The following is a 27,542-nucleotide window of genomic DNA, read 5'->3' on the forward strand; positions in this document are numbered from 1 at the left end:
GTATCGTTTCTCTCCTTCGATCAAAGGATAAAACAGTCTTTGCCGGGCTTCTCACCTCATGGTGCCTTTAACAGAAACTTGCAGGCCAAAAGCCAGTTTCCCACAAACTTACATACAAACTTGAAGTGACGGGACATTGTGAGGCCTCCAGACTCCCCACAGCTATTGTTTACAGTGTTGATTCTTTTAAAAAGCAACCAAAAACCCATCTCTTTATTAACAGTTCAGGCTGCATTTGTAAATAAGAATTTGTTCTTAAATTGTTTGCCTGGGTAAATAAAGGTTAAATAAAATAAATAAAAATAAATCAAGACATTTGAATAATCTGATAACTTCTCATTTGATGTATTTTTAATTTCAATGCATTTGTGTTCTAGGATTTATTTTATTTTCCATTTTACCTGCCATGTGAAGTATTCTTATGACTTATCTGTGAAAAGTGGTAATAAGTTTAACTCACAACACCTGTGATCTCTGTTGACTCATGTGCCGCCTCTCAACTTGTTTGAAACACTTGGAAAAATAACATTTACAAGATTTTTCATTTTTTAAACAAGTATTTTGGTGAGTTTAATACAACCTGTTGGATTTAAATAATTTATTTAATTAGAAGCATCAGAGAAAACCTTTTCTTTGGTCATTTATGGTGTCGATTCTCATACAGAGATTTGTCTCTGATTAGGCCTCTGGCGGTGCGTCGGTGACGTCAACGCGTCGACTTCAAAATATCGTCAACGTCATATTTGGTCGTCGACGCATCGCCAAACACACGTGGGTCACCCAAAACAAACGGGAATGGGAATACTTTAAAGGAGCATGAGGCTCCTTTTAAGAAATGAGACTCATTAGCGCCACGACGGCCGTCGGGGGTACTGCAGCCAACAGTGAAGCCGGCACGGGAGAACGGGGAGAACGTGCATGCAGCGTCATGTGACGTCACATCCACAGCCCAGCGCGGGAAATTCGGGCCCACAATTGCAGCACATTTTGCAGCACACAGCCTGTTCAAGGCAACGGAGAGATACGCTAGAGGGCTCATTCGTTTTGGTTTGGAACGCTTCATCTGACATTACTACTAGAAAACTTAAAACGTATACAAATTTTTTTTCATAAATCCTGCCTCATGCTCCTTTAAATTTTGTCCCAAACGCCTTTAGGAGTTGACATACTGGACCAGCGCAACAGCGATGTTGGAGAATCTAAAGCGGACCTCGTCTCTGGTGGACGAGACAAAATAAAAAAGGGAAAATAACTGCAGAAACGAACGTCACATGATCAAATTATGCTGGTCATAACTCTGTTACCGGCGTTTTTTACACCAGTAAACGGTATGGTTTTTTTCATACCGGTTAGCAGAAGCTAAAGTGCCACCGGAAAACGATTCCTACCCAAAACAACTTCTTAGTTCCATCTGCAATAGAAAGGTTCCTTTCGTGATTGGACTTCTTTATGTAATAAGAATATTTAATTTAATGTGTTATTTTCAACACATTTGAATAATATGCAATCCAACAAAACACTGCCTTTAAGAATAAACAGGTTGGCCTTTTTATTCTGTATAATTTTATTCTATATTTTTATTTTGCTTTGAAAAACTGATAAACTATAGATTTTTTTATATTTATTTGACACAACAAATAAATAAAATAATCGTTAGAATTGATCAAATAAATCACCCGATTGTTTTAAAAATAATCGAGAGTGAGAGCTGAGAGCACTGGTTGGGGGAACTTGCATAGGTCTACCTGTGCTGCCTCCAGTCTGGGACGGGATACAGGAGCACGGCTACGTGGCTCGTTCCCATTTCATACTGCCGTTAATTTACTGGTATACCTTCTTCAGTGGCCGAGAGGAGAAAAACAAACAAACAAAAACAAAGTTACAGTGACACGTTACGCAGCGTCAGTCCAGCTCGGTGTGGAAGAAAAAGACACTAAACAGGAAAACATGAAGGAAAAGAGAAAAAGGTGAAACCATGTTTAATGATTGAATGCAGGAGATCTTCATGACAATCACATGATTTAAACGAGGAACTTGTGTTGAACATGAATGGGTGTAACATATTACAGTAACATTTATGCAGCGGAGGCCAAAAAGAGGTGATATTTCTCAACATCAAGTGACTTTTCATGCCACAAACATCCAACTACTACAGACTAAAGTCCTTTTCAAAACATGGCAAAATACATTATATCAAATGAAATTTGGGTGAATTTAAAAAAACAAAACACTGAAGTGAAGCTTTTCATAGTCAAAAGTTAACTGTTAAAGGAGCTTGAGGCAAGAATAAGAAATGAGACTTAGCGCTACGACGGCCGTTGGGGGTACTGCAGCCAACAGTGAAGCCGGCACGGGAGAACGGGGAGAACGCGGAGAACGCGCATGCAGCGTCATGTGACGTCACATCCGCAGGACAGCGCGGGAAATTCCGGTCCGGAATTGCAGCACATTTTGCAGCACACAGCCTGTTCAAGGCAACGGACAGATATACTAGAGGGCTCATTCATTTTGGTTTGGAACGCTTCATCTGACATTATTACAAGACGACTTAAAACGTATACGCATTTTTTTCATAAATCCTGCCTCAAGCTCCTTTAACTGTACTGCAGACTGCAACCGTGGACTTTAAGTTAACATGAACATGTTTACATCAGAAGGGCTGATATCAACCATCCAAATATGAAAAAAACAACATACTGGCAATTTTTAAAACTTTCCATCCAGGAAGCCATAAAATGTTCATAAAATGTTATATCAAATCATGTGTTTCAAGATGCAATTTAAAATTGTCCTCTTTCCTGAATATTTTTCCACACTTGGAACACGGGAAGATCTTCTTGTTCGAGTGGATCTTGAGGTGCTTTTTCTGCTCCTGCACAGTCCTAAAAGACTTGGGGCACAGAGAGCAGCTGTAAGGCCTCTCTCCCGCGTGCTGCCGCATGTGAATCGTCAGACTGCTTTTTGTAATGAAACCTTTGGCACATTGTTTGCACTTGTAGCGCTTCCCTCGCATGTGGTAGCGCATGTGAAGCCTCAGCTCCGCGACGGAGAGGAAAGACTTCCCGCACTCTGTGCACAGGAAGTTCCTCTCCCCTCTGTGCATGCGCATGTGCCTCATCAGGCTCTGGTTTGAAGTCTTTCCGCAGATGTGACAGGTGTAGCGGCGCTCCCCCGTGTGGATGCGGAGGTGCAGCTCCAGGTTGGAGGAAGTCCTGAATCCTTGGCCACAGTAAGAACACAAGAACGGAGTCTCGCCCGTGTGGGTTCGATAGTGCACGATCAGGGAGGCCCTGGAGAAATACTTCTTCTCACACTTGTCGCATTGGTAACGTGGACTGCGTCTGCGGCTGTTAGGAGCTACTACGTCTTTAAAGAGCTCCGTGCAAAACTCGTCTGTTGTTCCCCCCAGCTCGGGAAAGCACGTTTGAGGGTTGCCTTCCTGAAGGTAACCGTCTTCTTCTTTGGGTTCCTGGCTCAGATGCTCCGTTCGAATGTGATCGAGGAGTCCTGACACCTGGCTGTCCGAGTAGGAGCACATGGAGCACTGGTGCCGTCGTATAGAACTCGAATCTGAAACAGGTGAGATGAAGAACAGACAGTTACAGGGAAATGCCAATGAAAATAAATTAAAGTTGCACGTTAATTAGATTGACAGTCAACTTTCGTTCCTCCTATCTACGGAAATCATTTCTAATATCTATGAACATGCATTCATATGAAAGAAGAACAAACTTATTTAAAGTTTCAAATTCAACAGGAAGTGGAATCTAAACGTGGGTGGATACTTTAGTTTGAAGTCAACAAGTCTCACCCTCGTTTTCAGACCCCGGTTCATCCTCGTTTCCCGTCCCAAGGTCGTCCAGAGTCATTTTTTCCTCCATTTGGTCAAAATCAAGTTGGTCTTCATCTTTGATAAACTCAAACGATCCTTCTTCATCGCGAGTCGACGTCTGTCTGTTCTGTTGCTCTGGGGCAAGATGATTCAAGTTAGCGTCGGGATAAAGAGACAGCGTCGGCAAAAACATACTCTGAGCTGAAGAGGAGCCTGTGGGGAGAAAGGAAAAGACAAAGTCATTATTAACAGATCTTTTTAATTTCACAAGACATCCATAAATGTCAGCACTTTCTTATTCAGAGCTAAAGAGCCTTTGTGAACCAGATTTGCAGAATGGATACTTCTTTTGCAAATTTTTTCAGTCATATGGACATCGAGCACTCTCCCATGGACTTATTTGCATCCAAATTGCTTTGCAGAAAATCCTGCAGTGTCCTTTAAAGATAAGAAAACAGCTTTGTTTCTTAAAAAAATAAAGGCTGCATGGTCTGGTTGTTACTTTTCTTACAATTGTCCGTGTATCCCGAGTGCTCTGCATGGAAACGCAGCAACGCCTTCAGCTGTTCAGGTTGTAAAACCAGTTGACCACATTCCTCCATGACAGATGGGGCGCTGCTGAGCCACTCAGCAGTCTGGAAAAACCACAAAACAAACAAAAACATTAGAATTCACACAACTGGATCAAACACACCCACTTTACTCAGGACAGGATGCAGTTTTGCATTAGATGGCAATGCAACAGATGCTTTTATCCAAATAAAGGACCACAATGAAGCTGATAAATAAGAGGGAGCTTGAAGTTTGTCAGGCAGTTACAAAGTGCGAGCAGAAAACATGAGTGCAGCTCGAGAACCATTTTTAAAAACAGAGAAGTGAAAAAGGACAGTGATGCTAGATTCTGTCAGACAGACGAGAAGATGAACACAAAAGGGTGGATCCCCCAAAGCTTCTGGAAGAACTGACAGATCGTCCGACCTGCCAACGTGGAACGACGCATTTCATTTGCAAACTGACAGAAAATCCCAGATTACCTCCAAGTAACTATCGTAATGTAATATTCAACTATGTAATACCATTTACCTGTTTTATATCAGGGATGGGTAGCAGACTGTCAAACCTGGAGATGAATTTCCACACTAATGTCTTCAGTGTGACTTCATACTGCTGGCCGTAGTGATCAGGGAAAACCTCCTGCAGAAACAAACCTCATTACTGACATCACTCTCAACTTTGCTTTTGAAGATAATAACAGTTTGAAATTGAAAGTTGCCGTTGATACGGCGACCTCACCTCGAAAAACCGCCTCCTTTCCTCTTTGCTTTCCAACAATGTGTAAATAACCTCCACAAAGTTCAACTTTGAATTTTCCAACTCCTCCAACTCCTGTTGGTGACAAACGGATAAGATCGTCTTCTTATCGTCACAAACGAACCTTACAGGACAATAAAAAGTGCAACCAGGGGGATCATGAGCAGCGGACCAATATTTGACCTTCCTACCCTCTGATCCGATCCAGAGGTTATTGTGAGGTCCTGAATGACGCTCAGGTGGGGCTGGACGTGCAGCAGGTCAGCTGTGCTCTCACTGCGGCACATCTCCAACACAACCTGAAACAGACATCACAAGAGCTTATAAACACACTTTTGATCGACCAATCTTGTTGAAATACAAGTAAAACATCACTGTGTAACCTGCAGGCTCTCACCCTCGCCCTCAGCCTGAGCAGCAGCTGAACTCTCTCTCTGGGGGTCAGAAGCTCTGGAGCCAACGCCGTCACCAACTCCACCAACTCCTCCACCTTTGCGTAATGCAGCACGTTGGAGCACTGCACCACCTGCCAGGCGAAGGCACACATCAGACGCAGGCTGGGGACCAGGAGGCACAGCGACGAGATGGACAAGCGGCAGCCTGCAGGTGAAACAGGAGAGGATGGAAAGAGGAGTGGATTACAATTGTGAAAGAAATATATGACATGGAAAGACTGACTTTTTCCTTGAACTTGTGCATGGATAAGTTCTCTACATACTGGAGGAAATGGACAGCTAATTTGGAATATGGTTCCTCACCATAGCAGGACACAGTTAGCATTTATTTATGTGATTAATTGTGTTTTGTTGTCTTGGCTTTGAGTACTTTATGCTCTATAATATGAATGATACAGTAGATGGTGGACAAAAAAAGATAAAGAGACAATTGTCTTTGAGACCTGGACCTAGCTCTATCTCTTAAAATGTACACATTGTATTGATCCACTTTCCCCCTGTGCTTCTTATTATCCCATCTGTGCCGTTTGTTAATGTCCTTTTCTTTTTTTCCCCCCTTTTTTCCTTATATATTGTAAAATTTCTTAAAAATAAAGTTTAAAAAAAAAAAAGAAACAGGAGAGGATGAAATACCAATCCAGAAAATACATGTCGATAAAAGGCATCAAAGAGAATCATTCATAAAACTGCATTTGTTTATATTTATACACCAAGTCCTGGTAAACCTTCCTGCAATTAAAACAGTCATGATTACCAAAGCGGTGTGGTGAAAGATAAAAGATACTGAGGTGAAAACAACGGTTTCTCTGACCTTTCATGTCTTCGGCCGGGACTTCCTGAGATGCCTGCACGGATACGGCGTCCGACTCGTCGACCTCATCCTCTTGTTCGTCTGGCCTGCTGTGACCAAGCACTTTGTCCATGATCAAATACCATGTTCTTATTTGCTCTTTGGAGTCTCTCTGCTTATTAATCCTTCTGTACTGTTGTTTCAGGAGGCTTATTTTTGCTCTGCACTGACTGGTGGTCCTATCAAAACCTTGAGTGGCGAGCTCCGAGCTCAGGCGAGCGTACACCCTCTCGTCCTCCTGAGCGGATCTCAGCTGGCCCTTGCTTCCCTCCTCCTCGGCCCATCGTGTGAGCAGAATGTTGACTTCGTCCGATGTCCACAAAGGTTGCGTGGCGTCTACAAAACAAGGTAGAAAATGTAAAACATGAAGATGAAAAATTCAGCTAAATCTTGCATGACGTTTCTATGGAATATACTCACGTTCTGGTGATTTAGGAGCAGCGGAGACATAAGATGAATCCAACTCTATGGGGGGTTTTCTATCTGGGTGAAGGACACTTTCCATGATAGCAAACCAGTCGCTCTTATCTTCTCTATGTGGTTGTGCATGTCTGATTACTTTGTACTCCTCTTTAAGTTCATTCACTTTCAGGCAGCACTCCTGCGGTGTTTTGTTGAAGCCCACCAGCGCTAGCTCATTGCTGAGGTACGTGAACACTTGGCTGTTGGTTTCGGAGGTAAGAAGCTGCTTCTGGATGTTTGGTTGCGCCCAGAGAGTTATGAGCACCTGAACTTCATCAGGCAGCCAGAAGGTTTCGTCTGGACAAATGTCTGAAAGGGAAGAAAAGGTAGGATGAACAGGAAAACAAAAAAAAAACCCTACTACAACTTACAGGAATAAATAGACGTATTAGTTTAAAAATATTCTTTAAACTTCCACTCACCATCAGCTCCGACATCAAACATGACCGATTGACTGAACTCCGCTGAAGACAAGTCTGCCATTTCAGAACAGATGGAAGCCGCCGCACATGGAGAACCGAGGACTTCATCCATGATCTCAAACCACGCCGTCCTGCTCACCCCCGGCTGTTGGCCGTTCTTGATTTTCCTGTAGTCCTGCTTCAGCTTTTTGATTTTCTCTTTGCACTTCTGGGCCGTTTTGTTGAACCCAAGCGTGGTCAGTTTGGCGCTGAGACAGTTGTAAACGACCTCGTTTCTCACATTGCGGCGTAGCTCTTGCTGAATGGCAGGATTCGCCCAGTGAGCCAAAAGAGCATGGACCTCCCTCTTTGACCAACTACACGTGCGCAGACCTGTGGAAGCAAGAGGGACGCTTTTCAGGTCATGACGGCAGATTCAATTCTTAACTTTTGTCATCGGCATATATAAAAAGAAAAAAATCTTAACCTAAATGTGACCATAGTTGCAGACAAATCAGTGACCCCAGCCACCTGCCATGCTTCAAGGCTTCAGGGGGTCAGGTGTCCCCACTTCCTGGTGCACATTTGTGGTTTCACCGTTAAACCACAGACATGTATGGATCACACACCCAAATCTACGTCAGATTGTCCCAACCCAACTCTTGGGCTGAAGCCAACCATGAAGCAGCAAACTTTGTAGTTCCCTGACTGGCCACTGGCTCCAAAAGTGGCTCAATCTCAACTCATACCCATGTTTAAATACCCAAACTTTGCAACATAAACAAACATTTACAGCTTGGTTTAAACAAAAATAAAGAAAAAAGGGTTTTGGTCTTTTTATTTCATACCACATACGGTCAAATTATATAACAAAATAAAATCATGCAGAATGAGGACTGTGGACTTTTGATTGGTGTACAACACAGCAATGGTTAGCCGTCACCACTTCAGTAACTCTTGAGCTGTAAATACAGACTTAAATTATAATCCTTCATACCTCAAAAAGTATACGTTTTGTTCATTTCCTTTACGGAGCATTGTGACTGGCTGTGGTTTGACCTGGAAGGGTCTGAGGACAAAGTTCAGTTCACAGCAGGCAGCTTTTGCTGACAGAGTCTGTCATTTCTGATTTTATCACCAAAATGACCCCATTCCAAATGTTCACCAGCAGCTCTCTAGCTGCTCTGGCGAGGACTGATGCGGGAGGCGGGAGCCACGGTGGATGAGCCTGCCGGTACTCACAGTATCAGGGTCAGTGGGTCTCTGCTCGTCCTCCTTTTAGACGTCCTTTTGGTCTCAACACTTGAAATGCTGGTTACGGATTTGATATGTAGGAATGAATACTAATTAACGTGATCAACTTAACTTAAAGGGGACCTATTATGGCATCTAATACCTATTTTAAACAGGCCTTGAATGTCTTAAAAACAAGCTTTTGATTTTTTTTGCTAAATAGATTAGAAATTCAGCCTCTGAACCATGTCTTTATCTTCCCATTGTCTAACCTCATTATCTATGCGGGATTGTGAGTGGGCGGGGCTATGATAATGAGGCTCTGTGCTGATTGGCTGCCTGAATGACGAATGCCAAGCTAAAATGTCAAACTCTGGGTGTCTGTGTGCTTCAAAATACCCATGGCTAATTACGCTGTCTATGATCAGGATGGGTGCCTGGTACTTGGGTTGGTTGCAGTGACCGTGAGAGTGAACGGTAGCCCTCAGTGGAGACACCAAAAGTCTCCAAAAAAAGACTTTCAATGGGAAGATATAATCATCTGGAATGTCGTACAGTCTATCGTATCATCACATGCACCATTTCCTGGACACACCGTGCTGGAAGCTTGTGGTTTAACTCTCTGTCTGTATCTGTACCACCTGGCCTAATTTAGCTAAATATGCCCCCCCAGACTTCCTCTTTTTTTGCAAATTAAAGCCGAAGAGTCATCCTTTTGACATAGTGGAGGAAATCCAGGGAGACTGTCATTCCGAGGATGATGAGAGCAGCACATCACTTCACATACTCTGAACAACTCCATCCACCTTTGTACTTACATTTCCTCCTTCCCCCAGGGCTGGATGTCAACAAGACCGGTTTTTGGTCTTCAGCAGCGGCCGATGTGCTGCTCGAAGAAGGACCATCACAGTCGCCTAGTTTAATCATGAAGAAATCTTGTTCGCTTTGGTCGTTCGTGGGAAGTGTGAGGTCAGGCGGAGTGAAGGCTTCAGCGGTGTTTGTGGTGGCCGACAGATCTGCAAGAAAAATAAATATTCACTTGTTTAACCAAGGTTTCACCAGATCAAATTTAAGACTTCTTAAGACTATTAACAATTACATTTAAGACCTATATAATGGCATAAAAAAATACAAGGAAAATGCAGAATCACAAAATTACTGTTGGTTGTGTTGGAAATCAAAGGCACGGTGAGACGTTCAGAACGTAATTGCAAAAGTTTATTCGTTTTTGCACGTAGGCCAGAAACAACAAGTCAGCATCTCGTCTGTGCTACTCTGAAGCTTCGCTGAGGTTACATGAGCATATGTGTGAGCAGAAGAACAGGAACGCCCAAGTCACAAGTCAGGGAGGAACTTGAACCATCTGTTGGAAATTAATAAACTGAGAAATAGTTCAACAGAAGTGGCTGGATGCAGTTATGAAAAAATGTTACCTAAGGCTGGGTAACTGCGGTTCAGAAAAACAAGCTGCTATTTCCTACTACCTTTCCATTCTAACAGTTACATCACTACAAGTCCTGAATCAGATAACTAAAAACAGTGTGCTTGGGGCTGGCATCCAACTTAGGAGAGGCATGCAGTAAATTTCCATTACAAAATTGAATTTATTCAAATTGAACACAGTACTGAAGACAGGTTAGCTGCATTGTTGAACAACAGAAATAAAACAAACATCTTGGCACAAGTCTGTGGATGTGTGTTTGTATGTACACTACAATGATCTCAGCTCTTCTCAAAGCATTTGACTTGATTTGAGCAATGGTACTGCCAGCTTCCCCTCAGCCTCCTCTGGAAATGTGCCTGCAGCTTTGGAAAGACTTAGCAACTATTTGTATTGTGTTCCTACTTTTCTTTCTAGTTCCTCTACTCCGCTGCCACCTTTCTATTTTGACTTTGTGTTTTCTTCTTACTCTCTGTTTCAAGGTAAAGACAGTGCTAAGTTCATTTGGCAGGGGAACTTTGGTGAAACCCTCGTGTTGAGTGACAGTCACATGCTCGTCGCTGTGCTACAAAAGTATCTTCTTGCATGATGCAGGTTTCTATTTCTTTATGAACAGATAGTCTCTCCACAGCGGCCTCTCCCTTAGAAAAAAAAAAAGGAGAAGTTTCTGGCAAAATACAAGACATCAAGCCTCTTTTGATCCACTCAGCCTACAGGAAAGGATGACATCCCCTAAAACAAAACAAAAAAGCCTAAACAAAAAGTTATGTTCTTAAATAAATGATTACAATACAGCAACCATGTGTGATGTTTTAATGAGCAGAATTACTGCTAAGTAAAAGAGCTGCACTCACAAATATGATCGTGACTGGAACAATAGAAAAGGAGAAAAAGTGCACACAACAACTAATAAGAGAAAAGGAGAAACTTGCAAACGCAACCTGATTTGACGCGTGACCGTGAAATCAAACATCTTGATACAGAAAAGCCTGGCAACCGTCAAGGAGGAGTGTAACTTGGCCACGATGAAACCGCTGCGTTTCTCGTGGCACCCTATCTCAGCATCAGAAGAGGCTGACCCGGCGTTGGGGAGTGGGTTTTATTCTCAGCGCATCCATGGACTGTGTAAGTGACGGCCAAACTTCAAGAGCCCTCTCTTTCAGAGGAGATTTTTTTTTTTTGGGGGGGCTCTAGTGGCCCTTTATTCAAGTTGCAGACAGGAAGGGGGTAGTGAGAGAGAATGGGGATGACGTGCAGCAAAGGTGCGCAGGCCGGGATTTGAATCTGCGACCGCTGCAGGAGGATTGTAGCCTCAGTATATGAGCTGCTGCTTAACCCACTGCGCCACCGAGCGGCCCTCAGAGGAGTTTTCAAGTGATGAAGGGAAGATGGTAGATTTGGTCACGGCGGTTTAATCTTCTCTCCTCGCTGCCACATTGTGGAATCGTGTCCGCACGGCTCTTCAGTTTCTCCATTTGACATTTAGGAAAACAACTTTTGCCTGCATTGTGTGTAAAGCAATGTTTCCCAACCCCGGTCCTCTAGCACCCCTGCCCTGCATGTTTTAGATGTTTCCCTGTTTCAACACACCTGATTTGAATTACGCGTCATCATCATCATCATCACGGCATCGAGGTCCTGAAAAGTCTGGGATATGAAAGCCGTGTCCATCGGGGTTTGTTGAAGCAGGGACACATTTAAAACATGCAGGACAGAGATACTCCAGGACCTCCACACCTTTCTGCATGTTCTTGTTGGAAAAGCTCAAACTATTTCAAATTCACATTGGTCCATCTTTTGAAATGGACACCAATCTGTTTAGGTCAAAGGGGTCCACAAACCCCTGAGACCAAAAACAGGCAAATTCACCTCAATTCACATTTACTGAGAAATATTCTGGTATTTCTTGTTCAAACTTCACTGAGAAACTAGCACGTATGCATTATACTATGAATGCTGCTACCCTTCCTTTGTCAATAAACGGTGTATTTATGGGGTGTCCATGGCATTTATTTAATAAACTATAGGCTACCCCACTGAACTATGTTTTACAAATTAAGTTTAATTAAATACAACAAAATAGTTTTTTGCCACCTAGCACAGCATACTGTTCAAGAGCTAGATTTGAGACAATCCTCTCAATTAGACAGGAAAGATAGGAATCACTTTTCTGGAAATGGGGGGAATCATGTGTTGTGATAACACACTAGGAAAAGAAAGAAGCACAATATCACAGAGAGAAGAGGGGAAAAAAATATTCAAACGTGCTGCGGGAGCATTGAAATGAACAGCGGTAGCTTACATGGTCAACAGAAAATGAAGACCTGTTTATATCCATTTAGGACCTAGAACAGGGAATTTAAGACTTTTTGAGTCCTGAAATTTAAATGTTACACTTTTTAAGACACTGCGGAAACCATGGTTACTTATTTCAATATAAGTCATTAATGTTCCTGAAACAGCAGTGTTTAAAAATAAAATGTACACTTACCATCGGAGTCCATGTCAAATATAACTGACTGACTGCACTCTGCCGACAAAGACTCTGCAGTTTCTGGATGTTTGGATTCTTCAGGCTCAGAACCGAGGACTCTGTCAATAATGTGAAACCACGCCGTCCTGCTCACACTCGATTGTTGGCTGCTCTTGATTCTCCTGTAGTCCTGCTTCAGTTTTTTTATCTTTTCCTTGCACTTCTGGGGTGTCTTGTCAGATCCAAGCGTTGCCAGTTTGGCGCTGAGGCAGTTGTAAATGACGTTGTTTCTCACTTTGCGGCGTAGCTCTTGCTGAATGGCAGGATTTGCCCAATAATCTAACAGTGCGTGGACCTCAATCTTGGACCAGCTACACGTGGGCTTATCTGCAAAAGACAAAAAGGAGGATCATTTACAAAGTCATGTCAGCTATGAAATACATAAAAATCCATCATGAAATATAACTCTTACATGCAGTCAAAATACATGTTAAGGTCAGTATTCCAGTTACTGAAACATTCGGAATAATCCGTTTACATGCGTGAGCAAACTCCAAAAGTGTGGCGTGGTCTTGCGTTTCGCCATGTTTATAAGAACTTCCTGGACTCAAGAGAGCAAGATTCCTTGCGAAAAGAACAAATTCCTGTTCCTTTTGATGGGGATATCCCGTTACCAAATATTCGAGTTAGAAAAGGAGTAACCCAGGGGTCATATTCGGGTTTTTAAAAACTGGATTATGAGCAAATTCCGGTTATTCAAAAGGGGTTATTGGTGTTTACATGGCCGTGCAAAACCGGGTTATTGCTAATATTCCGGTTATAAAAGTGTTATTGACTGCATGTGAATGCAGTCTATCAGTACGTGCACATGCAGCGATTCAACATGGTTGCAGATCTGATCAGATAATGACATGCAGAAGATTGGATCAACTTGTCTGATTACACATGCTGTTCTGAGATCAGACTGAATCAGATTGAATAAGCCACTGTAACCAGAGCATGGCTGACTCCGTGACGCTAGGTGGCGCTGTACCCTCACTACTACTACTTTTCCGCCCATCCATAAACCTCAAAATGTTTAACTCTTGCATCTGCCGTAGCAGAAAACACGTCTCCTCGTCGGACCAAAAATGAGTTCTTCCTGTAGACATGTTTTGAAGAATGGAATGAAAGAATGGGTAAACACGCGCAGCCTCCTTTTCAACTACTGAGCACGCGTCGTCTCCTTTCACTTCCGGGTGAATCCCCCCCCCCCCGGGGGAAAACCCCACCCGGGGGAAAATCTCGAGCATGCGCAGACTGCAATATCTATGTCCCCGTATACATGGCGTTAACAACCTGGTTGCGACTGGCTTATCTAGGTGCTCCAAACTGGTTGATGAATCCGGCTTGACCAGGTTGACTTGACCTGGTTGAGGTGTTCACATGCAGTTTAAAAGTCCGAACGATGTCTGCAACCGATCTGCAACCAGTTTGAATCGCTGCATGTGAACGTACTGTATGTTATAAATGTACTATTAATGGGTACAAACTCAAAATCAAAGCTCATATAGAAACACCAAGGTGTGATTGGAAGTTTCCAGGCAACACCAGTAAAAAGCAGTGTACTGTACCGGGCCTTATTACAAATAAAGAGTATGCATATAGGAAGGAAGTATGAAAAATGGGCATCACTGGAGCAACAAACTCAATCTCAGCCTGAATGTGAAGAAAACCAAGGAAATGAAAGGGATTTCGCCCTCCACATCAACAGTGAAGGGGAAGTGTTTTACAAGCTTCAAATACCAGTGATTCATGGTGAGTGAAGAACTGTCCTGACACATTAACACAGCCCTGAGTATAGCAAGACCCAACCGCCTCACAACTACCATAAACTGATGGAGAATCTGTGACAGAGGTTGCTTGTGAGTCTTTACTAGTGTGAGAAAATGCTGGAAGTGTACAGACAATGAACGGTCTGAGATTGCAGTTTTTTTAGATGCACAAACAGACCAGGAAATCATCAGAGTCCTTCTGCCAGGCAAATAAGGCACCTGGACATGAACATAAACAGCACGTAGGTCTTGTGTTCAATCTAGGACCGTCAATCTCATTTGACTCCCACGTTTAAATGTCAAACTCAACAGCAAAAGAAACATATTTGTGCCCTGGCTCAAAATAAACCCAGTCTCAATTGTTTGATTTCACACCCATGGCGACTCTGAAGGGGGTGATTTTATTTGATTTTATACCAGGAGTTTATATTAAGGTATAGTTCAACATAGCAGAAATCAAAGAATGCAAAAGTTAACCGACGAAGATGGAAGAGAAAGCGGCTTCTCTAGAAATATAATACTATCCTTAAAGAAAGATCGTTGAACATGACAGGTAAATCGCTTCGCTTACACTTATATAGCGCTTTCCAGCTGTACTCCTACAGCCCCAAAGCGCTTTACACTGTACACATTCACCCACACACACCGGTTGTCGCCGGAGCTGCCATACAACGGCGCTGGCCTGACAACCGGGAGCAACCGGGGGATTCAGTGTCTTGCCCAAGGACACTTCGGTGGACACAGGAGGAACTAGGGTTTGAACGACTGACCTTCAGGTTCATGGGCGAACGCTCTACCAACTGAGCCACCTTCCCCAGGTACAGCAGGAGGTGGAATTTGAGAGTAAAAGGCATGAAAGAAAAGGAAAACAAAGACATAAGAGGCAGTGATAAACCTACTCAAAATGATTACACCATTGCGAGCACAGACGATGGATGATATTGTAGGCACTGGCCGGGAAGGAAGAAGAAGAAAAGAACATGCCAACGGATTATCCTGGTCGTCAAGAAACAACACAGAGATGGAATATAGAGACTGACGAAGGAGTCCTCTGCGTGTTAAGCCGGGCTTACACTGTGCGATTATCAGCTCGTTTTGAGCCGATTTTCCAGTCGTGCGACTATTTTTTGGATCGGGCCGGATTTCGATCCAACCGTTGGTCGTGCCTCGTGCAGTATACGTGGGGTAACGACGAGAGATTAACACCTCACGTCGAGCTCCCGATCACAAATCGTGTGCTCGCAAGAAAATCAAACGTGTTTGAAATCCTGGTCGCTCCTCATGAAGGAATCGCACAGTTGAAGTAGTGCTACGACCCGATTGGATTCATCCTTTCACAGAGAGCATGCGCAATCTCTGATGTCACGTCAAAAACGATTATTTGTAGTTTAAAGTGTTGCAAATTCCTTGTCCAATCACGGCGTTGTCTAATCTTTTTTCATTTATCGCCACACAGAATGGCACAAATTGCTAAAGCCTGATTTATGGTTCTGCGTTACACCAACGCAGAGCCTACGGCGTAGGGTACGCGTTGATTTAACGCGGAACCATAATTCAGGTTTAAGGCAGCGTGTTTGTTTTTGCTGAGCATCTTTGGTGTCTCCCACTTCGGGGTTCCTCCTCTTCCACTTCTTTTTGACGTTGCAGTTCCAGTAACAGAAGTCCGACGTGAGGATTATGATCGTATAGTGTGAGCAGACGGGTCGCATCAGGTCGTACAGTGAGGGACCATAAATCGTGGGCTGTGAACTTTTGAACTCAGCGATCTAGTCGTGCAGTGTGAGATGGGGCTGAATCAAACAATTTAAAATATCGTACAGTGTATGCCCAGCTTAAAGAGGCTGGAGTTGGATTTCCTGAAGATCTTAGCCTGGCAGATAAGCAGATAAGGGGGGCTCTATGGCCGCGGATTCAAAAGGCCAGGAAAGCCGAGATGAAAGCATATTTCCGAGGACCTTTTGGCTTCATTAATGGGAAACGAATTGTAAAATAGATTATTAGATTTTTTCACAGAAAATATCGCTGAATATAATAATAGATCTGGCATTTAATTTATTGTAAATGAGGAGGGAAGACACTTTAATTTAGCACCAGATGATTGGTTAGATAGTTGTCCATTCGTGTACAATGATTATCATTAAAACTACACTGAAAGAATTCATGGACAGAAACTTTTACTGATATTTGGAGAGAAAAACATGCACAGCAGATTTTTTTTAATAAACTGTAATAACTGCTATTAATATAATATAACTGCTGCCCCCCTCACAGACCACTGTGTAATTGATATTACTCTGAAAGCTGGAAATAATTCAAATTCTATGAAACATTTTTGGAAGTTTAATTTGCTCAATGTAGAGGATTTTATACTAGTTGATTCAAGAGGGGACCTTCTTAACTATGTTGATTTTGTTAGTAAATGTAATATGAAGTGTACTAAACAACAATACTCAATGGTGACCAAAGCAACTCCACAAGGCATGACGAGCATGGTAAGAGGAATGTTGCTTCATGATAACAGCATACCCATGCGTAAAAGAGTTTCTGAGTAAAAGACTCAAGATTGATAAAAACAACTTCTTTTTATGACTCTGACATTGAAACTTTAGCATACCGTACTTGTTTTTTTTTTTTTTTTTTTTAATTGCACCATAGAGTTTTGGGAAGCATTTCAGGCCTGGATATCTGAACAGGACACTCAACTGCCCAAGCTGGGACACAAACACATAAGTATCCACAGATGTAGATTCAGTAAAAAAACACCCACTGCTCTTAAAGTATATGAATGAGATGACAAGTTTTAAAAGAACTAAAATATGTCAAAACTTAACAAGACTTGATTGTATATGACAACCTGAATGTATTGATTTCTGACCAGACCTCTCACTTTTATTCAAGTTTGTTTTAATTACTTATTTTATTTAACGTTATGGTTTGGTCCAATCCTATTAAAATATGTTGTTAATGCGCAGTCTGTAAAATAAATATTTCTACATGGAAAAGGTTTTGTTTTGCTTCTTCTCCCTGTTGTTGATTAGTAAACAATGGGTCACGTGACTTAGTTGTTTGTCAATTAGGTTTTTTTTTTTTTTTTTTCTTGTTAGCGTCTGGAAGGTCCAACAATGACTTGTTAATTTAACAGTGAACCGGAACACGTGGCAGTAAAAACAAAAAAAAAAATGCTTTTTTGGTGGCTTTCTTGTAATTCTTTAAAAAATGAAAACAAAGGAGTTTAGCCTACAAAAGGTAGAAACACATCTATAAACGGTGGAGGTTCTGAACAGGCTGCAGGTTCAGATTAGAGACATGGAGCAGGACTGAGATAACTGTGGGACAGACATACAGATGAGTGGGAGTCACTTCCTCAGGCCAACTGTCGCTCTTTGCCAATAAACAACCCCAAACTGAAGCTGTTCAGGTATAAACATTCGTTTTACTCCCGTCATTGCATCAACCCCTCACACTTGAGCTCAAACTGACCAAACATGGTTGATGTTGACGACAATATCACTGAGTTGTTTGAATTTTTGACCCGGGATTCATTTTTTTCTTTTTAATTGAAACATAGATACAAACAAACAAGGCATATAAAAGTCATATCAGAATTACAAACTTTTGGGTTGGGTTGAGCAACATCAGTATTACAAAACACTGAGAATCTATCGTACAACATAAAATAAAAATAAAATTGAAAATAACTCGCATCTCATATTAAATCATATCTTTCAAGTAAAGAAAATTGTTTAAGGGCTTTCTTTTCTTTAACAAGACTCAAGGACTTACTCAAGAGCTTTAGCTCATTCCTCCAATGGGTCAAACAAGATTTGGTCTTAAGATATCTACATTTGTGAATGAAGAACTTTCCCAATAACACCAAATTATTAAGGACAAAGTCCAAATTCTTGTGTTCAGCAAAAACACCAAATATATAACTGTCTTCACTGTTAAATGTAGCTCCATGTCCTTGGACTGTAGCCAGCTCTGCATCTCACTCCAGAAATATTGCACTGAATCACAATGAAAGAAAAGATGTTGCAAAGTTTCAATTTCCCTTTCACAAAAAACGCTTATTCAAATCAAAATTAAATTTTAATCTTAAAAACTCGTTTGTTGGGTAAATTTCATTAAAAATTATGAAGTTGATGGAAATGGAAATGAAATATAATTTTCTTGTTTTTCTAATCTTTTCCCCTTCAAATTCCTTTAGGATATACTATCTATATACTATACTGAGCGCTGGAGAGCTCCTTCAGCGACAGGCTCCTTCACCCTAGGTGTGTCAAGGAACGCTACAGAAGGTCCTTCCTCCCTGCAGCTGTGAGACTACACAACCAGCACTGCTCACAGTAGACCACATACAACCTGACAATAAATGTACATAAGGGAAATAATGTGCAATATCTTTCACTCACTGCAACGTGGAATTATGTAAATATCCATCTGTAAATATCCGTCTGTTATCTTTTTATATACTAGTATTTCTTATTATTTATCTTTCTTATTAGGGCCCGAGCACCTTCAGTGCGAAGGCCCTATTGTATCTGTAGGAATTTTTCTTTCTTTTTCTTCTGACGAAAGGAGGGCCTTTTTGCCCCCCTAAAGTTCCCAAAAAGTCACCAAATTTTGCATGCAAGTCAGGCCTGGCGAAAAATTTTATATTTAATGGTTTGCATTAATGGGCGTGGCAAAATGGCTCAACAGCGCCCCCTTGAAAACTTTGTGCCTCAAGCCCCAGAATGCGGTATGTCGTACACGCGCGAAAATCGGTACACACCTGTATCATGGCGCAACTGAAAGAAAAGTCTCTTGGCGTCATGCCCGAAACCGAACAGGAAGTCGGCCATTTTTAATTAGTTGTGTCATTTTGGCGAAATTTATGCCATTCCTTCGAAAGTTAATTCAGCCCGAACCGTAACGTGCACCCAAGTGTGTTATACATCAAAATGTGCGTCTCCATCCTGCGACTACACGCATTACTTTTCTCTTTCAAAAGCGTTACCGTGGCGATGCTAGACGCCAAAAAGCGCGGCCACCCTTCATCTGGTTGGTTCAGACAGAAAAAACTTTGCGCCTCAAGCCCCATAATACGGTTTGACGTACATGAACGAAAATTGGTACACACCTGTATCATGTCGCAACTTAAAGAAAAGTCTCTTGGCGCCATGGCCGAAACCGAACAGGAAGTCGGCCATTTTGAACATTCTGAATTAATTGCGTAATTTTGGAGCAATATATGCCATTCCTTCGAGAGTTAATTCAGCCCGAACCGTATCGTGAACCCAGATGTGTTATACATCAAAATGTGCGTCTCCATCCTGCGACTACACGCATTACTTTTCTCTTTCAAAAGTGTTACCGTGGCGACGCTAGACGCCAACAAGCGGACCCCCCCTTCATCTGATTGGTCCATATTTGATAGTTCCCCAAAAGGCACCAAATTTGGCCTGCAAGCCAGGCCTGGCGATAAATTTGATATTTCATGGTTTGCATTAATGGGCGTGGCAAAATGGCTCAACAGCGCCCCCCGGAAAACTTTGTGCCTCAAGCCCCACAATACGGTTTGACGTACATGCACGGAAATCGCTACACACCTGTATCATGGCACAACTTAAAGAAAAGTCTCTTGGAGCCATGGCCGAAACCGAACAGGATGTCGGCCATTTTGAATAAATTGTGTCATTTTGGCGAAATTTATGCCATTCCTTCGGCAGTTAATTCAGCCCGAACCGTAACGTGCACCCAGGTGTGTTATACATCAAAATGTGCGTCTCCATCCTGGGACTACACGCATTACTTTTCTCTTTCAAAAGTATTACCGTGGCGACGCTAGACGCCAAAAGGCGCGCTTCATGTGATTGGTCCATATTTGATAGTTCTCCAAAAGTCACCAAATTTTGCATGCAAGCCAGACTTGGCGATAAATTTGATATTTCATGGTTTGCATTAATGGGCGTGGCCTAACGGCTCAACAGCGCCCCCTAGAATACTTTTATCTGCCATAACTTTTGAATGGTTTGACATAGGAAGTCGTGGGTGGTGTCATGGGACTCTGTAATGAGTCCTTAAGCTTCGTTGGCCTTAATTAGCCCCGCCCCTTCTTCTGATTGGTTGTCCCGATTTCCTGCTATAACATTGGAATGGTTTGACATAGAGAGTCGTAGATGGTGTCATCAGATTCTTTATGGAGTCCTTGACCTTCATTGGCCAGAATTAGCCCCGCCCCTTCTTCTGATTGGTTGTCCCTTTTTTCTGCTATAACTTTTTAATGGTTTGACATAGGGAGTCGTAGGTGGTATCATGGGAATCTGTAATGAGTTCTTAAGCTTTGTTGGCCTTAATTAGCCCCGCCCCTTCTTCTGATTGGTTGTCCCGATTTTCTGCTAGAACTTTGGAATGGTTTGACATAGAGAGTCGTGGGTGGTGTCATCAGATTCTGTATGGAGTCCTTGACCTTCATTGGCCTGAATTAGCCCCGCCCCTTCTTCTGATTGGTTGTCCCTTTTTTTCTGCCATAACTTTTGAATGGTTTGACATAGAGAGTCGTGGGTGGTGTCTTTTCTGATATGCTTATGGGGGGCGGTGGCCGTGAGTGCGAGGGCCCGTTCATCGCTGCTTGCAGCTTTAATTATTATTATTATTTTTATTATTGTATACCAGTTTACTGTTTATAGTGTGTTATTATTATTACTGTGTTATTACTTTTTCTATTGTTGCCTCTTGTTTTTGCACTATCCCCTTTGCTGCTGTAAACTGCAAATTTCCCCTCTGTGGGACTATTAAAGGTTTATCTTATCTTATTATTGGGTTGGGGGAGACTCAGGATTCAGATGCATTTGGTGCAATACCGTATCCAGCTCGGTTCAGCCCATTAGTGCTGCCCCAGCTCGTGTGTGCTGCTCGGTACCGGTGTTGTGCCAAAAAGTGATTGCCTGCCAGAATCTGATTTCTCCCCTGAAAATGAGTCTTTTTACCTGCCAAAAATTGATTGAAGGCCAAATACAGTTAATGAAAGGTTGTTTCTACCTAAATATGATTTGATCTCATTCTTGAGCTTCATAATATAAACACTAGAACTCACAGGATTGCTTTTAACTCTTTTAAAGGACCATTACAACACAAAATAGACATTTTCACCGGGCAAAAATTGATTGAAGGTCAAATACAGTTAATGAAAAGTTGTTTCTACCTAAATATGACTTGATCTCCGACTTTTACCGACTAGACAGGAGGGCTGGCTCGGTTGTTGGTTGTGCTCTGGACTCTGCCGAGGAGGTGGGTGAGAGGAGGATGCTGGTCAAGCTGAACTATATCATGGACAACCCCTCTCACCCCCTACATGACACCGTGGGAGCATCAGCAGCTCTTTCAGCCAAAGACTGCTCCACCCGCGCTACAAGAAGGAACGCTACGCAGGTCCTTCATCCCCACAGCCATCAGACTCTACAACAACCAACTGTAGCCACCCGAGTGCAATAACCTCTGCCCGCTAAATACCTAACGTATTTTTGCACATGTAAATATTATCCGGTTTTTTTGTGTTTACTATTTTTTCTCTTGTACATTACTAATTTTTCTACATTTTATATTGCTCTTTTTTTTATTATTTAAATATTTATTGGTTATTTCCAGTACTCGAGTTCAGGGGGGATGAGGGGGAATGGCATCCCCCCTGAAATAAAAACGGTCCAAATCATCCCCCCTATAAAACTGCCATCCCCCCTTTCCATCCCTTATGTGATTTCATCAATAAATGTGGTTTTACTGCTATTTCAACATTTAGTCATCACCAGAAAAATAACTTATTTGACAATTCTCACCTGTTTCAAGTAAATTTTCACTTGAAATAAGTAGAAAAATCTGCACGTGGGACAAGATTTATCTTCTTATTAAAAAGGCAAAAAAATCTTGTTCCACTGGCAGATTTTCCTACTTATTTCAAGTGAAAATCTACTTGAAACAGGTGAAAATTGTTGTTTTTTCCAGTGATGAGTCTTGTTTTAAGTGTAATGAGATTTTTTTTTACTAAAATGAGACATATTAACTAGAAATAAGACAAATATTCTTGTTAAGATTGTGAGTTTTTGCAGTGATCCATTTTACTTATCCTGTGAAGGACAGAGTCATATTGATAAGTTCAGAAAACTGTTTTTTATTGTTGTGTTTTGATGTATTTGATGTAAGCCCAGTGGATATTTAAAGCTTACAGAAGGCTGCATTTAACTGCTGCTATGTCATTCCTGCAGTATTTCTGCAGGTGTTTTGGTCAGTGCTATTATTTGTTATATATATTCTATTATTTGTAATCAGCACAAATTATCTGTCCCCATATGATACAATCCACCATCCCCCCTGATGTTTTCTTACAACTCGAGTACTGGTTATTTCTATTTTAATTTTTTGTATAACGTTGAGCGTGTGTGTGTTTTGGCTGCTGCACGATTGAATTTCTCCTCTGGGAGATCAATAAAGTCTTCTATTCTATTCTAATCTGAGTTTTAGCGCTATCGTTCAACGGGCTGCTGTGTGCGCTCCCGCGGCCAGAAATCAGAATAAATCAGATTCTGTCCCAACCCCGGCACCGCCCCCGTCTCCGTCCAGCATCACTCACCGGGGGGCTCCATCACCACCGCATCCCCCGCCACCAGTTTGTGTCCGTAGATGTCGTCCATGATGTCGAACCACTTCCAGAACCTCTGGTCCTCTTCGCCCCTGCTGTTGTGCTCCTTGATCCTTCTGTAGTCGAACTTGAGCTTCTTGCATTTGATCCTGCACTGCTGGACGGTCCGGCGGAACCCCTGCGCGGCCATGCGCTCCGACACCAGGCGGAACACTCTCTCGTTCCTCGTCGTGGCGTCCAGCTCCGTCTGCACGTCTCTCTCTCCGATGATCGCCAGGAAGGTCTGCACCTCCGGGTCGGTCCAGTTGTCGTGAGTGCGCGCTGCCATCGCTACAGATAAACAATAACCACTGCCACTTCTTGCCGAGCGCCAACCGTTGAACTTCCGGGTTGAACCCCAGCGCCAATCATGTCACTTCCGGTGCGAGGGGCATGCGCAGCAGTTCCTCGACTGGCCGCTAGAGGCAGGCAGACTCCCATGTTAAAGTGTCTAACTTCAGAGCAGAAAACATATGTTTTTCCTGTGTCCTGTGTCCAGAAACTTCTGGACTACTTAGAATAGAGGACATACCAGTCTTTGATATCTCTCATATTTTTTTCTATATAGATAACTTGAAGTCGAATGTATCTGACATAATAAATATAGTTATTGTCATGGGCAAATATCATATTCATTGTAGTAAGTGGAGGAATAGAAAACCCTCCTTTGATTGGTTTTTAAATGATTTTACATTATTCTTCTTATCCCTAAGAAAAATAGACTCCAACAAAATGGCTAAAAAGATTTGTGACGATATATCTTGTTTTCTGCTTTTTTGATGCATGGCTCAGTATTTGCTCCTCTTTTTGGCACTTTTGTTTGCCTGATTTCAAATACTGTGATACTTTTATAGTTTGCACTTTATAAAAACGCCTGTTTGTCTTTTATTTCAATATATAGTTAATTGTTTTTCTATATAGCTCTATATTTGACAGCATCTCATATTATGTCTACTAAGTATACTATCATCCTTACGAGAAGATGTTTAATTACTGTTCTATGTTGTTTTATTGTGTTCAATAAAGAAAAAAAAAAACACAAAAAAAACTTCAGAGCAGAAATTAACATATTTAAAGCCTGTTTAAAAAATAAATAAATAAAAGTTTTTTGTCGCTAGCGTTTGATTTCAAACCCGGAACAACTCTGAGGGTGATTTATTTTGTACTCCAGCAGGAGACTTTATATAAAGCCATCCATCTATTTTCCACCGCTTATCCGGCACCAGGTCGCGGGGGCGGCAGCGGCAGCTTCAACACAGATACCCAGACTTCCTTCACCCCAGAGACTTCCTCCAGCTCTTCCGAGGGGAGTCCGAGACGTTCCCAGGCCAGCATATATATATATATATATATATATATATATATATATATATATATATATAAAAATAGAAAGCAAAACATTGATTTCAACTATGACTGAATTTTCCCCCACCACTTCTTCATGCATAAACATCCCACTATCCCGCTAAGCAAAAAGACCAGCCATTCTGCAACACTGCATTATTCCTAACTCCGCCCCCAATTGTACAACTACTAACTGAATTATTTTTTGCTGTTTGAGTAACTTTTCCATCTCAAAGTTTTAGGATTAATTAAACTGCATTTATAGCCAGTTTTATAAAGGAATGCCATCATACAATACAGTGTCCAATTTTATTTGCGGTATCCAAACATTTTCAGGAACTAAAATATAGTTATATGTAATAAACTGAACATATACAACATGTAAAGGTACCAAAGAAATAAAGAGCAGCATATTATTACAAACAAAAGAAGTAGAGTTTGTGAGAGATATCCTCTGGATAGATTTTGGATTTAATGGGGACATATTATAAAAAAAAAATATTTTTGAAAAGTATACCTTTCAGAGTACAGCATGACAATCAAATCAAAAACTCCCACTCAACACAACCTGATGACCAGTTTCCCCCTCTTTTCCTCCACCTTCCCCTCACGCAGTATTTGCTGTTCATGTGAAGTGGGGAAGACCAATTCAGATGAAAAAGAGGAGTGGAGTAGTTTCTGACTGGCTGCTACGAACAGCTGTGGGGTTCAAAAGGGAGCTGTTGTACTATACCTCTATTTCATAATGTCTGACTATGTCGAAGACATTTCATGAATACCTCAGACAACATTTTAAGCGCTCAGGCAACCTGAGCCGTTACATTTGGCTCCTCTGGATGTAGAGGAGCAGCGGCTCTACTCTGAGCCCTTGAGGATGGTTGAGCCTCTCCCCTGGAGAGCCCTCATCTCCAGGGGAGAGGCTGCACATCCTGTGGAGGAAACTAATTTCCACCGCTTGTATCCTCAATCTTGCTCTTTCATTCACTGCCCACAGTTTGTGACCAAAGGTAAGGGGGGGAAACGTAGACTGCCTGGTATATTGAGCGTCACCTTGTGGCTCAGCACCTTCTTCACCATGGCAGCGTGAGGTCGAGGGGGAAAAACTAAAAACACACCATACTGTGGCGTGTGCCATGATGCTACTGCATTCCCACTTTATATCATGTTTAAAGCTTGTAGATTTAGTTTTTTGGCACATCATTATAACCACCCTCACTTTTTACTCTCCTTCTCACCATTTTGACATATTGAAGGAGATTCAGACCAAGTCTTCCCAAGCACGACAGAAACAATCGGATCAACGCATCGCTGTCAACATCTCTTTTTTATTTTCCAATCAATGTACTTTTATAGACACGGCCTCTGAAATTGTTGATTACACCTGGCACTCACCTTTTCTCCTCCCCACAAGGCTGGGTGATACTGTGGAGCTTGTACAGGGAACAGCACTGTCCTCCAGCTTCATGGAGCAGCCAACTTGTTTCAGCGAGGTTCCCGTGTGACAATGTGCAGGGAAAGGTGAAGAGACGGGTTTGGGAATGGCTGTTGTGGTATGTGGTTCTGAAAGAAACAACAGATTAATACATATGTGTATACACAGTTACTTTTCTACCATTGTGCCTCTAAAAAGGCAATTGCATATTTGTATTCAATGTAAAGCTAAATAGTCACGATATTGAAAGTGTCATTACCTGCATTCCTGTCAAGTTTTGGATTTAAAAATAAAGGTCCCACTAGCCCAACCCAGCTCCAGTATCTTACATTTTAAGACAGATTCATGAGAAATCTAAAATAACTACCTGTCAACCACTTACAAACTACAAGTATGTGTTTAGAATCTGATAGTTCTACCAGTACCTTTGTTGACAATACTGAAATGCTGTGGACATTCCTGTAATTCCTATAGTAGAGCCCAAATGAAAACACAAATGGGAATTAAAGCATACTTATTTATTTTAAATATTTTCTGTTTATACAGGACTGTCTCAGAAAATTAGAATATTGTGATGAAGTTCTTTATTTTCTGTAATGCAATTAAAAAAACAAAAATGTCACACATTCTGGATTCATTACAAATCAACTGAAATATTGCAAGCCTTTTATTATTTTAATATTGCTGATTATGGCTTACAGTTTAAGATTAAGATTCCCAGAATATTCAAATTTTTTGAGATAGGATATTTGAGTTTTCTTAAACTGTAAGCCATGATCAGCAATATTAATATAATAAAAAGGTTTGCAATATTCCAGTTGATTTGTAATGAATCCAGAATGTATGACATTTTCGTTTTTGTAATTGCATTACAGAAAATCACAATATTCAAATTTTCTGAGACAGTCCTGTATACACATTGAAATGCTTAGTCTCTCTTATTACATCCATCCATCTGATTTGTTAGCTCCCCTTGTCGCCACTAACCTCGCGAGAACTGCCACCCAGGCTATAGCAGGGGGCAGTTCTCGCGAGGTTAGTGGCAATTCAGTTTGCCGTTTAAAAATTATTATAATAAAAAGCGGAAGTTTACGGGAAAATACCAACGCGGGAAAGAGGGGTAAAATACGGCACTTTCCCAGCCAAAACGGGAGACTTGACAGGTATGCATTACGTGTGCATACAAAATACATAAAGCGCACCTGTTTCCACATCTGAAATCATGATGAAAGTATCCAGCTGGTCGGGGTTTGTTGTGGCTCCAGCGGGTCGTTCAGCCATCACCTAGCACCCGGGGGGGTTCCTGGCAGCCGCACTCAGGTCTAAAACCCCTGTATTGTTGTTTAAGCAGCTTTATCTTCGCTTTGTCCTGCTTGTCGGAGCAGCTGACCAACCAAAGACTCCCGGGAGGAAAAAACAAAAAAAAGCGTGGCGAATGTTTTCACTTGATTTCAAAATGGCGCCCCCCTTTCTCGTCGAGTTAATGACGTAACTGTACGAGACGGCGAGAAGCGTTGCCTGGATACCAGAAAGCTCTGTTTTGGGAAAACCATTAATTGAGTTTGATTTGTTTTTTATTTTGTAGACAACAATTAAAAGAAAAGATAAGAAAACAAAAAACAAACAAAGAATTTCATCCTTTAACACTTAATATCTTAATTTACATGTGCAAAAAGGAGTAGGAAGAAGTGTAAACTTATTTAATCCTACCCCCATTCACTAATCATTTATTAACGTAAGTATTTTTGATAACTAACTATACTATAATTATACTCACACACTTACCTATACATATATACACACACATAGTTGAATATTTCTATATATATTTGTACACA

General features: G+C 41.7%; 1 protein-coding gene across 4 annotated transcripts; it reads right to left on the reverse strand.

Annotated features, from left to right (window-relative positions):
- Positions 1-1,982: 1,982 nt before the first annotated feature.
- Positions 1,983-27,147, reverse strand: LOC133424242 (uncharacterized). 4 transcript variants are annotated; one of them, XM_061714731.1, is made up of 15 exons: positions 26,907-27,147; positions 25,665-25,832; positions 15,043-15,081; positions 12,477-12,845; positions 9,363-9,560; positions 7,333-7,704; positions 6,869-7,219; positions 6,410-6,784; positions 5,541-5,743; positions 5,335-5,442; positions 5,126-5,218; positions 4,916-5,026; positions 4,344-4,467; positions 3,812-4,045; positions 1,983-3,570 (listed from the first exon to the last, which is right to left on the reverse strand). In XM_061714731.1, the coding sequence occupies exons 1-15, from the start codon at positions 26,983-26,985 to the stop codon at positions 2,750-2,752; spliced, it is 3,645 nt and encodes a 1,214-aa protein (XP_061570715.1). In that variant the 5' UTR covers positions 26,986-27,147; the 3' UTR covers positions 1,983-2,749. The 4 variants fall into 4 exon arrangements, with proteins under 4 accessions (XP_061570715.1, XP_061570716.1, XP_061570713.1 ...); XM_061714732.1 differs by lacking the exon at positions 15,043-15,081; XM_061714729.1 differs by lacking the exons at positions 25,665-25,832; positions 26,907-27,147 and adding an exon at positions 22,881-23,290.
- Between the last annotated feature and the right edge of the window lie 395 nt (positions 27,148-27,542).

This window comes from Cololabis saira, chromosome 23 (genome assembly GCF_033807715.1).
Source record: "Cololabis saira isolate AMF1-May2022 chromosome 23, fColSai1.1, whole genome shotgun sequence".
NCBI classification, from domain to species: Eukaryota; Metazoa; Chordata; class Actinopteri; order Beloniformes; family Belonidae; genus Cololabis; species Cololabis saira.